Source organism: Helianthus annuus, chromosome 12 (genome assembly GCF_002127325.2).
Source record: "Helianthus annuus cultivar XRQ/B chromosome 12, HanXRQr2.0-SUNRISE, whole genome shotgun sequence".
Classification (NCBI taxonomy): Eukaryota; Viridiplantae; Streptophyta; class Magnoliopsida; order Asterales; family Asteraceae; genus Helianthus; species Helianthus annuus.
Window position 1 is genome coordinate 19,187,600 of NC_035444.2, and position 13,029 is coordinate 19,200,628.

The 13,029-nt window shown below is 36.4% G+C and overlaps 1 protein-coding gene across 1 annotated transcript; it reads right to left on the reverse strand.

Annotated features, from left to right (window-relative positions):
• Window positions 1-7,647: 7,647 nt before the first annotated feature.
• LOC110894409 (protein NEOXANTHIN-DEFICIENT 1) lies at window positions 7,648-12,725 on the reverse strand. Its single transcript, XM_022141639.2, has 11 exons — window positions 12,442-12,725; window positions 11,440-11,549; window positions 11,086-11,169; window positions 10,920-10,983; window positions 10,418-10,464; window positions 9,683-9,737; window positions 9,500-9,538; window positions 8,979-9,132; window positions 8,338-8,407; window positions 8,177-8,233; window positions 7,648-8,055 (listed from the first exon to the last, which is right to left on the reverse strand). The coding sequence occupies exons 2-11, from the start codon at window positions 11,532-11,534 to the stop codon at window positions 7,836-7,838; spliced, it is 885 nt and encodes a 294-aa protein (XP_021997331.1). The 5' UTR covers window positions 11,535-11,549; window positions 12,442-12,725; the 3' UTR covers window positions 7,648-7,835.
• Between the last annotated feature and the right edge of the window lie 304 nt (window positions 12,726-13,029).

The following is a 13,029-nucleotide window of genomic DNA, read 5'->3' on the forward strand; positions in this document are numbered from 1 at the left end:
TCACACCCCGATTTCCACGTGTCTCACCGGTGGGCCCGGTGGGGGATTATCGTGACGTAGTTGGCAACAATATAGTCAAACCACAATATATAAATGCACAGCGGAAGCATAAAGATAAATATGATTCAACCATTTACTGTAATATCAAATGTATCACAAGTAGTTGAATAGTATCCACAGGAGGGATCAAAATAAATAAAAATATTGTTCAACAGATAAGACATCAAGCTTGCGAGACTTCTTAAGATGCTAAGGAGCTATTGCCAGCCGATTACGTGTAGTACCTGCACTTAATCTTTTTGGGAAAATACGTCAGTTTACACTGGTAAATACATTTAACCGACACTTTTGAAAAATGTTTGTTAAAATTGATTTGAATGCACGAGGCACAAATTCTTTTATAACTTGGGAGAATTATTTAAAAATTATAATCTTGTGAACGAATTACATGTTCCTTCTATGCGTTCAGTAGCCCGGATCTAGTCCGGGTTAAAGATCAATAGACACACCACATTGCGTAAAACCGAGGTGGGTAAACCATCGGCTACGTCTTTTAATAGTATAGACATAATACCGGGTGTACGCCTACACCCGACTGTCAAGGTCGTGGCCATTTCTTCGAATGATGCCAAGGATATCCGGGACATGGTCATTAACCCCCCAAAGGCTTTTAAGTAACAAGACTGTTTAAATGAGCCGATCAAATTATTCAATTAACCACCTAAGCGATGGAAGATTTGATGCTCAATCAAGCGGTATTTTATATACCGTAACCCAAGCCCGTATAAGGGAAAATAAGTTAAAAGTATTTACCTTTGCAAGTATTGTCCTTAATCAGCTAAATCACAGATATCTTTTACTGGGGCTCCTATTCTGGAACGAAGGTTTTAAAATAACCTATTAGAATCCCAACGGGTCTTTATATTAGCCGTAGCCTAGACCGGTTAGTTTCGAGGGATAGATACGGTTTAATCGCGTGAAAGGCGAAAACCGAGAATGGAATGTGATTCTGACCCAACAAGTTTGGAGACTTGTTTTATACGGGTTTAATATTCACACTCTGAATCTTGGGGTCAAAATGATATGGTTTGACCCGTATCGGCTAATTTATGTAAACTAGTTACATAAGTCGGACCGTGCGCGCAACAGGCGCAACGGGTAACCGTAGGAGTCCTACACTGTTTTCCTAAGTCAATATACTTTAAAGAGGTTGTGGTATCAGTAGGATACCTTCCATAATGCCCGTAACGAGTTTTAGTTCATTATATGCCCCGTAGGGGTTTTCCGGTCATTTTAAAGACTTTTAAAGGGCTTTCTGAGTTCTACAGGAAACCTGAGTTTCCCGATCAGTTTAATAAGTCTAAAATACTTTATTTATTAATTAAAATCAGTAGCAACCGGAATCGGGTCAAAAGACCTTGTAGAACTCAAGTTTTGGCCGAAAAGGACATATTCGGTATTTACCGAACCGTAGCCATAACCGCAGGTTATGAGCAGGTTAAAATTAATTAAAAATCTTTAAAAATCCCAAAATATTATTTTACTACAGTTGGTAAAAGTTTTGGTGACGAAATCTTGGTTTAGGTAGGCGTTATGCTAATTGCGCCGTTTATTACAAAAGTTTCTTATAAATGCGCTATTTAACATAACTCCCATTCTAGACCTCGGATTGGCGTGAAACTTTAGGGACATGCTTAGAATTTAGTAAGCAAGGTTATGGTCCCTTCACGTGTCCGAAATACTCGTTTTATTTTAAAAAGGGCGTTACGGTCAACTTTTAAGTAATTAACGGAAATGCGTAAAAGACTCGGACAAACAACGAACCGGTCACAGAGGGTGATACCATCACGTGACCTGGTCCTAAGAGAGTCCTAAGGCATATCTACATTGCACTAAAACGGGTCAGAACTGAAGTCAAAGCAAAAGTCAAACTTTTGCGACTTTCGGCTCCGAACCGGGTCAATATGGCAAATGGCCGAATCAAACGAGCTTAGACAAGTTAATATACTTAATATCATGTTTTATGAGTGTTCAAACAGGTTTCATAGCATATACATTACAGATTACGTACAAAATCGCAAAACGGCTTTCTGTTGACTTTTTAAGCATACGTTTGACTCGATATTTGAACTAGTTAGAGTGGTGATCAGGGGGAACCCTTTTAGAGGTTTATTACCCACATAAATACCAACACATAACTACTTTTGATTCGAGATATGACTGAGCCATTGTAGACTAATCACGAAGTCAAACCGTAATTACGACGGTTTGATTTTTTAGCTATATACTAAGCAAAAACTAAACCACAAAAGATTAGACAACTTACAGAGGGTTAGTGCACGACTTAGAATGATAAAGTAAAGCTTGAGAGCTCCAAGAATGATCAGAAGTTGAGTTTTGAGGTGTGTTCTAATAGTGAACTATGAATGGCCTTTTATAGCACAAGATTGGCCTCTAGACCAACAGCCAATTTTTGTCGCTGGGCATCGCTTACGGACCGTATGGCTTGGGCCTTGCGGTCCGTAAGCCTGTGGCGGAGACAAGCTTAATCATTCACCCCTTTACGGTCCGTAAGGCAGGACCCTTGCAGTCCGTAAAGGTTGTTTTTAAATCTTTTTCAATCTTTTGCAATGATTATCAAAATCCTTGTAATTAGTAACGAAATCTTTGGTAATTAATAACCTGACCTTTCGGGTTTGAAGGGGTAACTTTGCGATTTGGCCCTTGATTATTTACAACTAAGGGCCTCGTGTTATTTACCCGTACTGTTTAGTCCCCAGTTATCTTGTTAATTATTCGGAAAGCCTAAATTTTCATTGTTGACGCTTTTAACCCTTCTCGTACGAATTTGATCATATCTTTCTCGTTTTAAAACGGAACTTCACGGAATTTATATAGTACATTCCAGTGAGCGTATTTTACTGTTACAAAGCCTCGGGTACGTCAAAGGGTCACTCAGAGGTATAATTAAACATGTTGACACAGTTAACCCCCGCAGCTTGTAATCTCTCACTTTCTTCCGCGTTTTGCTTCCGTACGATCCATGATTTATTCGTTTGAAGGTACTAGCATCTTTTAGGGTTACTATACAGTATACTTACCCTTGTTTGACATTTATAACCCTCGAATTTACATACTTTCAAGGTTTGTCAACATTAGTCCTTTATTAATATTATACGCCATGTGTAAACTCAAGACACGTGTCAATACATTATTGGACGCAAAATTTCGAGGTGTTACACAATCTCCCAGCCTTCGATTAAGATCACGATCCGTGTAATAACATAATCCGAATAAGAGAGTTAACGGAAGGAAAATAATCGCTTACGGGGTTAGCATCTTTCGTTAATATTTCAGCCACAAGTTTTCCCGCCCAAAACTCTCGGCTATAAATAAGAGAATAATTCAGGTATTAACTTCAAGTTACACACACTTCACTAATACATCTTCTTCTTCATAAACACATACTTATTCTCGCGCCAGAGTCGGGTCAAGGAGAGAACCCCCTTCTCCCCTTGACGAGGCTAATGGTGTTTTGTTTTGCAGCATTTACCGGAGAAGAAGATTTGTCCCTTCAAATCGAGCGAGAGAGAACCACCCTTCTATGCAGAACCTAACCCCTAGATAATCTTATCCCGGTCAATTATCTAGTGTTTCTTCAATTCCCAACTGTGTTGGACGATTCCAGAGCACCCCATATGCGATTTTTAGAGTTCTGACACCCCGTTTACCTTATTTCTTCATGTTTAAGCGTTCCAAATCAGGATTTGAAGTTGTAATGACTACCTTGCGAGGCTAAACGCTTCATGACTTCCCCCGGATGAACGATTGCTAGGTTTTTCACATTAAACTCTGTTTTTGGATTCTTGTAATCGGTACTCTTGACCACCTATGTTGACTTTTGGTAAACGTTTATTATATTTGAATTATTTGTCGTTTATCAAGCGTATTGGCGATTTTCTTACATCATTAGCGGGTTAGTAAATTGGTGGGTAATTGGTATCGTTTAACTGATTGTTAGGTTGTTATAGTTATTATTAAAAACTGTCCCTAACCGTTAATCAAAGTTATTAATTACAAGGCCATGTCTATGTGGTGTTTTAATCAGTGAACAGGTTTTATGTTAAACTGGTAATTGGGATTCCGAGTAGGGGTTACTTCTTCCATTCTGAAAACACTTTTTGTAACAATTTACGTTTTTTTTTGTCAAACAATCAAACAAACCCCCGATTAAGATAATAGTTCTTTAGTTAGTTCTTTGTACACTAACGACAACTTCCCTGTGAATACGACCTTACTTACCCGTATTAATTTTGGTTTTTAAGTTAAAAATACTTTGTTTTAATTAACCATCAACAGATACATCAAAATAGCGTCGTTGCCCGGGAATTCGTGCGCTTAGTGTTAGTTTAGAATAGTTGTTATTTCATGTTTTCTAAAAACCACAAAAATCCAAAAATATTTTATTTCTTTTATTTTTTCTTTATTTTGCTCAGTAATACGCCAGGTTTCTTGTTAGTCTCTGTGAAGGTGATACTAGTGTTACATGCATACCAGGTTCTCGAAGAAATCTTCACCACTCTTGCTTGATCCAGAAATCGAAAAGACCACACGATAGAATCGTGTTCTCTTACGTTCAACAGTAAAAGCTAAGGCTCAATCATTAACCGTTGCTCAAGATCTTGAACACGCTGCTCGCGAGATGGTTGATCAAGATAACCAACCACAGAACCAAGGTCAGAATACCCCAATCCCTCCAACTCCAGATCCACCAATCCCTCATAACCAAAACCAAAACCAAAATCAACCCCAGAACCAAAAGCAAAATCAACCACCAGCAGACCCATTTTCCCGATTTAACCTAGCCCCACTAAACAAACCTGGGAACCAACAATTCCAACATGGGGAAATTGTCCATCTTAACCAACCACAACATCAACGCGGGTTTGATGAGGGTCTCTAATACAGAAAGGCACAAGTGGGTTGGAAGTTAAGAGAATGGAAGATAACAAGATTGAAAGTTTAAACATGAAGTTATAGAAGCTTGGATGAAGGTACAAGAGGTTAGAACGCAAGAAAAACAAAGAAAACAATAATTTTTAGTAGCTGCCTAGAGTATGCTACACCATTGGAGTAGCCTACGCTGGCCTTAGTCATTTTTAACAAAATTACACTAGAGTAGGCTATGCTGGTAGCGTAGCCGCGTCGATTGACTTACGGGAAATCTTCAAAACACCCAAAATTAGGATTTTAGCTACCATTTTTCATTCTAATCATGAGGTGGCGATCTAGGGCGATTTTATAGTTTAGGAGCAAGTTTCAGAGGTTTTTCACCAATCTCTTCCATCCAATTGATTCCCAATCATCCAACATGCAAATTCGTTTCAATATTGAAGATCAATTCAGCATCATGTGCGGCTAATATCTTTGTGGTTTCCTCTGGGTGAAGGATTCTTGTATGTAGACAACTAAACTTGGTTTTTCTTGTATTTGGGACATGCAATCCAAGTGTTCGATGGTTATTGCTTAACGATTTGTTTTGATTGATTGTAAACAATTATCTTTAACTGAAACCTTATTCTTACCTTCAGTTCTCAGGAGTTCTAGTCATTGGGATATATTGGACAAGGCTTTGGTTTGGTAAATTATAGTTAATAATTAAGCGATAAACCTTTCATTGCTATGCAATCCGAGTAAATTGTTCTTATTATCGCAGTCAATTAATCAACATGGTAATCACATGTGATTTGTCGAATTAAAACTTAGTTTCTGAATCTTCTTTGAATCTAAAACCCGGAGGAATCACGTCTCCTCACAACTGTTTACAACTCTTTAATTAATTCCTTAATTTAGATTTCAAACAATCAATTTTCCTTTCCGTGTAATTTCATAATTACAAAAGAAACAATTAAACAACAACGTTTTCTACAGTATTGTTCGTGGTTCAACACCCGACTTACTCTATCTAATAAGATATTATGGATCGAGTAATTACTCGCCGTCAGTCAGTTGTTGAACATAACGTTTTGCCACCAAACATGGCTTGTGTTTATTAACTGGACCATTAACATTTCTCTTGATTTTAAACACCCATTTCAACCCAGTGAGTTTAACGCCTTTCTGTACAAAAGTTAACTTCCAAGACGACTATCACGACTACGGTTAGATGAGACAGATTTATAATAAGGTAATTTACCATGGTTTTCTTTTGTTTGAATTTTATCTTCCGTCCTTTCTTCATAGGCTTTTAATCTTTGGACAACATCTTCAAAACCAATCGTCTTGAGGTCCAAGACTTGTTCAATCGAAGCCACATTATGTATAAAACGCCCGGAAAGACTTGTGAAAAATTTCTTTACCAATTTTTGTTCTTCAATATATTCCCCAAGTGTGCCTGACTTTGAAGCAATCCAGATAGTTTTGAAGAAAATTCGTCAACCGTACTGGTGTTCTTCGCCTTTAATCGTCAGTTATTAACATTTGAAGTCTTGCTTCTTTAACTCGTTCATCCCCTAGATTTCTTGTCTTTATCGCTTCCCACATGTCTAAGTTAATTTTAAATTACCGATTTAAAGTATCAAATCCTCCTACGACATTAATTCGAATAAAAGTGCCTTCACCATGTTGTTCTTCTTTGCATCATTAGATCCGTGAATTCCGAGAATTATTTCCAATCTCATACTCCAAAAGGGTAATTTGTTGATGTTGGCCTCGGGTGGGTACTTAAATGACAACGGGTTCGGGTTTGATCGGATAGGAACATACAGTAGCTCGCTAACCACCAGCGTGCTGATTTGCGTTCAACAGCTCCAAGAGGCTGCTATTTCTTGCTTAGTGGTGCCCGGCTGGTCAATGATCGGTCCCTTCATGGCGGCTACCACGATCACGGGTTCAAATATTTCAAAGCTCTGATACCAATTAAAATCAACTAGTACAAGGTATATCAAAATCGGAACTCACACAACAACAATTTGGCTAACACACAATCTTTATTATGAAGACACTATCTCAAAACTTCATTACATATCCTTACTCAATAACATGGTATATATATAGCTAACCTAACGCGTTAGACTATATATATATCTAGGATTCTCATTAATCAAATCCATGATAATCATCTTCCTAACATATATCAGAGAGGAATCTGGATAACTATCAATTAATTGATTAATAGTGTTTAAACGATAACTTGCACGCCAAGTTATCTTCCTTTCTGCCCCATGCCCAAGCCCGCTGAAACCGGAAATTCATCAACAACCCGGTCATACTAAGTACACCCTATTTAGTTTATATGAGAATCAGACAAGTGATATGATCAATATAACCTATGTTTATATAGTCCATTGAACATTATTATTATCGATTAAGTCTTGCAACTAGGTACCAAACCTGAATCAAGAAATGATTTGCTTGTTTTCATCTTAATAATCTTTCAAGCTCTCTCAAGTTTTCTTTGTCTTTGGTTGTTTCTTCATTTCATTGGAATTTAGTTTTAAAAAGTCTTCCATCAAACTTTTGCATTTTCATTTTAATCAAATTAAATATATAATACCAACAACATTATGATTTTATTTGTATTTTGTAAACTAAATATATATACGGAGAGATGACTCTTACTCCATAATGGTACCAAAAGCCTATATATTTTTAGGCTTTTAATTTTTTCTATCTGCATTCACCAAATACATTGATCAACTTACACATTAACTGTTTTTCTTTTCATCTAGTCTTCTGGATTGTATATACACATTTAACTCGTTAAACATAAAACATAATCCAAATCTAACCATTTCAGGTCCATTTGCACATCAATTTGGTCAAAAGTTTGACTTTCAGTACAAGGGACGATGGGACCCTTTCGAAACTACAACAGGAGGTTCAACCTCCATCTTCAGGCAGTTGAACTTGAACGCTAATATCGGTTTTGAAAGCATCACTGATCTGCTAAGTTCTCCTTTATCTGAGTATTCATTCAGCTCCACATTTTGCGATTCAGATGTATGTTTCCGATCCAACTCACCTAAAACTCTTGCTGGCAATGTAGGTTTCACCCTGCCCAAATGCATCGGTTGCAGTTAAACGACACAAACAACAACTAGTTGTGATAATGTGTAGGTTTGTGGGTCGGGTAACAGGTCAAGATGTGTTCGGTTAAAGCTAGAAGAAAACAAACCTGCACTCGATCTGACATCTGTACTTAAGAAGCTGAGGTTTATGCTCTGTGTGACCGCTGCGATTTTAATGCAACAAAAATAAAGGCACATGCATACTTGTAAGTTCTCTTGGTTTCTAAAGCTGCTTGATGATAAGAAACCGAACAAAATATATGTTTACCTAAAGCTTGGAAGTGACATCTTAATCTCTGGGCCCATACTCATCCACTTCAACAGATTCGTCTTTAAAACTATAATATTACCAAATTCATGTGTCGGAACTAGAACTTTTTAACTGGGTTGTAATAATTTTTTATTTTCGTTTCAACTGTTCTACAAATACTACAAGAAAGGACGAAAATGAATAAACACAGCCCATATATTTATTAGTGTAAGTTTCAACATAAGTGTCTATAAGTTTATTATTTAAAAAAATAAAAAAGAAACTTATAACATAGACCATTTGAATGCTGATTCTGAAATTATGTATCCTAGAAAATGTACATTTTTTCACGTGTGTAGCCCTGTCCCCAGGTATTGGGCTCAACATCTGGCGCAAGTAGGCTTGGGCCATGGGGCCTGACCCAACCCACAACCCCCGCTTCCTCTAGTCTCTACAACCTCATACATAACACATACGTACTTGCGAACTTACAAGATTGACTCGGAGGGTGTTCCCTAAGGCCCCGCCTTGGGTGACTGTCTAACGGGTTTTTACATGTTGCAACTCAGGGTCAGGAATGCTAGACACGGTCTAACCAAACAAGACCCAATCCGCTTAGAATTGTAGCAACAACGTGCAATTTGGTGAGAAAAACTTACCAGGAGAAGCGAGTGTAATATCATAGAGGCTAGTTGCCACACGACCATTGATATCAGCTACTCGAATATTTATGTTACTATCCGTACCAACATCACTAGTTGACAAAAATGCGTTGCCTTTTCTCTTCGGTCCCCTTGAAATGGCTTTTATACCCTGTTTAAATGAGAACTATAAAACTTGAATGGTGATATTACTAAAGATTTATTACCTAACATCTTTCACTTTATATGTCACCATATGTACGGAATTAATATTGTTTTTTCCCATTGTATGGGACACACTTTCGGTTTTATAATAATTGTTTGTAGGTGAAAGATTGGCGTGACATCCGCTTTGAGATGACATGGTTGTGTGACATTTCACCAGTTTAGCCAACTATATTGAAGGACGTACAATGAGTAAAACAATAAGTTGCATTGCTATCTATCAAAGTATGATCTCCTCGAACCCCTATAGTTTCGCTCAATGATTGAGTTATTATGTATTATAAACTCGACAAACAACGCATTTGTGAGCTCACCTTGGAAAGAGTGGCAACGCGACTTGGAAGCCCGAATTCCTAAAAAAACGATAATCAGGAATAAGGTTAGAACACAACTCCTATAATTTACTAACGTGAAACAAAAAAAAAATTATCTTCATTCCAACATTGGAATTTTAGAGAAAAAAATAACATCAAATTTTGAACATAAAGTTTGGGTACCTTTCTTCCATGCTTGCAAGCCTCCTCACTATTGACATAAACCCTTGCAGCCCACCTAAAATTCATTGAAACAATATAACTCAAAGATCTATAACCTTATATAGCCATAAATGAACGATGACCAATCACACAGCTTAACTTGTGTGTGGGCTGAGTAGCAGGTCAAAATAGGTTTTAGGTAAACGTATAAGCATGTCAGGTAAGGATTTGCCTTCCATAAACACTTTCTTAACATATCCCTATTTTGTAATTTATAAATAACTATGAGCAAATATGATTACATAAACTATGCTATTACAAAAATATCTGGACTTTTAATAATAAAAGTGATTTAGAACCAAAGGGTATTTGGCCTAATGATATCAAGGTGTTGGATAAGGTTTTGCCTTTTTATGTGGTGAAGGTTCAAATTCTATTGGTGATAAAAAAAATAAGCCGTTCTAAAAAAATACACTTGGATACACAACCTATTAAATGTGTATCCATATTAATTAGCTTTTTAGGTTGATCCTATTGACACTTCAAAAAAGCAATATTTCCCCAGATAGAAAAGTAATCAAACCTTTTTAGACAAGTCACCTTTTGTAATACCACTATCTTAGTTGGTCTTAGACATTGGTAATTGGTGTGATCTCAAGTGGCAAATAAACAAATGCATGAATGGAAGTAATTAACTATATAATTAAGTGCATGAACCTTATTATTAAGTTAATTAACTAATCAAGTTGTACTCACGCATGAGACGTTGGCGGGTTCCATACGATTCCTGCGATCACCACAAGCTGAATAAAACATGGCCATATAAATTAACATTCACTGTAATTAAAGAAATGAAAATCACGATGATACTCGATATTAGGTATATCTATGCCAGTGATCATGTCGCGCAAGTTTTTACGACTGCAGTCATGAAAGGCACACAAATAGTGTGTATCTACTTTATGTTTGTGCATCACCTTAAATGTCTACAAATTACAGTCACATTTACTTTTCTTCATTTATACACAAAATAGCGTAAATCTACTTTATGAAATTGGCCCTTATTTTTCATGTATCTAATTTTTTTTCAAGTTTTGTACATTGAAGACATTATGATAATACATGGTTGTTATAAAAAATGATGATTATGATAATTTCTCCTTAATAAAATGCAATCCTATGTACGAGAATGTGTCAACTTGCTTCATTACTTTGTCATTAAGTGGGATTTATTTAATGGTTAAAATAAGAAATTAACCTCATCAAAGGGTCCAAATGGGCTCTCACTGTAATCTGCAAGAAAGAAACCTCCTAGAGTGTACCTATAAGTGTGTGTATATATTCATATTAAAATATAGAAACCATTAATAAAAGGCAGGACATAGTTTTGAAATGCACTTTTAATTATTAAAAAATAAAGATACCCAAAAGCTTGAACTAATCTGAACTCTTTTGGAATAATAGCTCTAGCAATATCTGCCTTCACAAGATGAAACTGGTACAGTGCACTAAAGGGTGAAAAAGACATTAAAAAATTGTTAAAAAAATGTCAAAATGCAATGAAACCAACATTTTTTTATATAAAAACTTGCAATTGGTACGCAAACGATGCACCATACTTTACAATTTCTTACCTATCGTTATTAGTTATAAATCGCATAATATGGTAAGAAATTGTAAGGTGTATCGTTTTGTTACAAATAATATCATATTGGTCACGATATGAATGTATATTGTGTGCATATTGCCAAAATGAATTAAATTGTAGGATAACTTGCCTTCCTTTAAAAATCCAAGGAGGTTTACCATATCTTGAACTACATTTGTTTTCCTCAATATCCATACATTTCTTGTTTTCCTCAATATGATCCATACCTTAGTTGTGGAGCTGTAAAAAAAAAGGTCAACATGTGATTACTAAGTGAAGAAAGTAGGAGTTATAAAATCAAAAGTCAAGTATGATCATGGGCGAAACTAGAGGCCGTTCGGGGTGTGTTCTAGCCGACCAAATAGTGCCAATGATCTCTAGATCAAGTGGTGGAAGAATTGCATTTCTCTTGAGAGATGCAAGTTCAACTCCCACTTGGTGCAGAGTGAGGCATTGGTGGGCAATAATAGAAGACCCAGGGAAACCTGGGTTCGATCCTTGAGCCAAACGGGTTTTACCGGTAATTTCACTGTCGTGCCTACGGGCGGGTGGGTTATCGGGTTTTCCCCGGAATTGGTGGTGGACTCGGGTTACTCTCGGAGTACTCCGTTTGGTCCAGTGGGTGCCCCGAGAGTGCTCGGGATTGATTCTGTTGGCCGTTCAAAAAAAATTTTGGACCCCAAGTTAAAAATAAAAAAAATAAAAAAAAAATCGTTTTTTCGTCACCATAAAGGAAAGAAATGTACTGGAAAATGTTTAAACAACATAGTATCACCAAAATCATGTGACCTTAATTTTGTCAGAAGTGCCAATGATAAGTTCCCAAATGTGTAACTCCTATATTAAAAATAAAATGCAAAATTGTAGATATATGATATTTTTTCTATTTGTTTCAACTGCTCTGCTGACGACAATTTAGGATCAAACTACAAGAAAGCGACATTTAACATCCATCTCAATAGAACTTTTTGGCGACTAAGGGGTCAACGGTCCCCCGGAACCCATGCAAAACGATAATAAACAAGAAAAACTGAAACCAAAGAAGCAACTGCAAGAAACTATGATACATGAGTAAACAAAAACACATAGATTGTAATTAACAAATAAAGAATGTTGGGTTTTGTTTAATCACCTAAAAAGAATGTTTCTTTGAAAAGATGCAACACAAAGTTAGTCCAGAAGAACAGAAGCAGAGTAGAAGAGGGAAGAAATTTTGTAATTTGATTTGTGAGGATGAGGAGCCAATAAGAAGAGGGTGAGGGCAAACAAGGTCATTTATGTAATTTCACATGGTGTTTCCTGTGTGCTGTGTCACTGTGTGCATGTCTACTTATAAGGTCTCAATGGTCCCATGTGCTCTTCATAAATTGCATCTCATTGGTGCATGGGTAGTTATGGAAGTTGCAAGTTGTAGCTTCTCGATTTGATTTTTCTATTTTTTTTTATTTTAGATTTGAAATATGAATTGAAGGTGAAAATATGTTTAGGAAAAATGTAAATATATTTTAAAAGTTGTAATCCAATTTATATAAGAAAATGTAAAAATATTTCACGATATTTCGAAATTCTAAATGATATTTTAGAGCAACTTGGGCTTTTTTTAATCTTTTAATATTTATTTAAGAAGATGAGGAAGGAAAGGCAGTTGATGTCAAATTGTGTACCTTCTCAGCACCCGGATTATCATATCCAATCTCTTTTCACATGCTTGTAACTTAGC

What these genes read in the sequence shown, in the direction of transcription:
- LOC110894409 (XM_022141639.2), bottom strand. Translation starts at nt 11,534, where the DNA reads ATGGATCATATTGAGGAAAACAAGAAATGTATGGATATTGAGGAAAAC. An exon ending in GCGTTGCCACTCTTTCCAAG is followed by an intron (nt 9,133 to 9,499) that starts GTGAGCTCACAA and finishes TCATTTAAACAG; the next exon opens with GGTATAAAAGCCATTTCAAG. An exon ending in AGATGTCAGATCGAGTGCAG is followed by an intron (nt 8,056 to 8,176) that starts GTTTGTTTTCTT and finishes GCATTTGGGCAG; the next exon opens with GGTGAAACCTACATTGCCAG.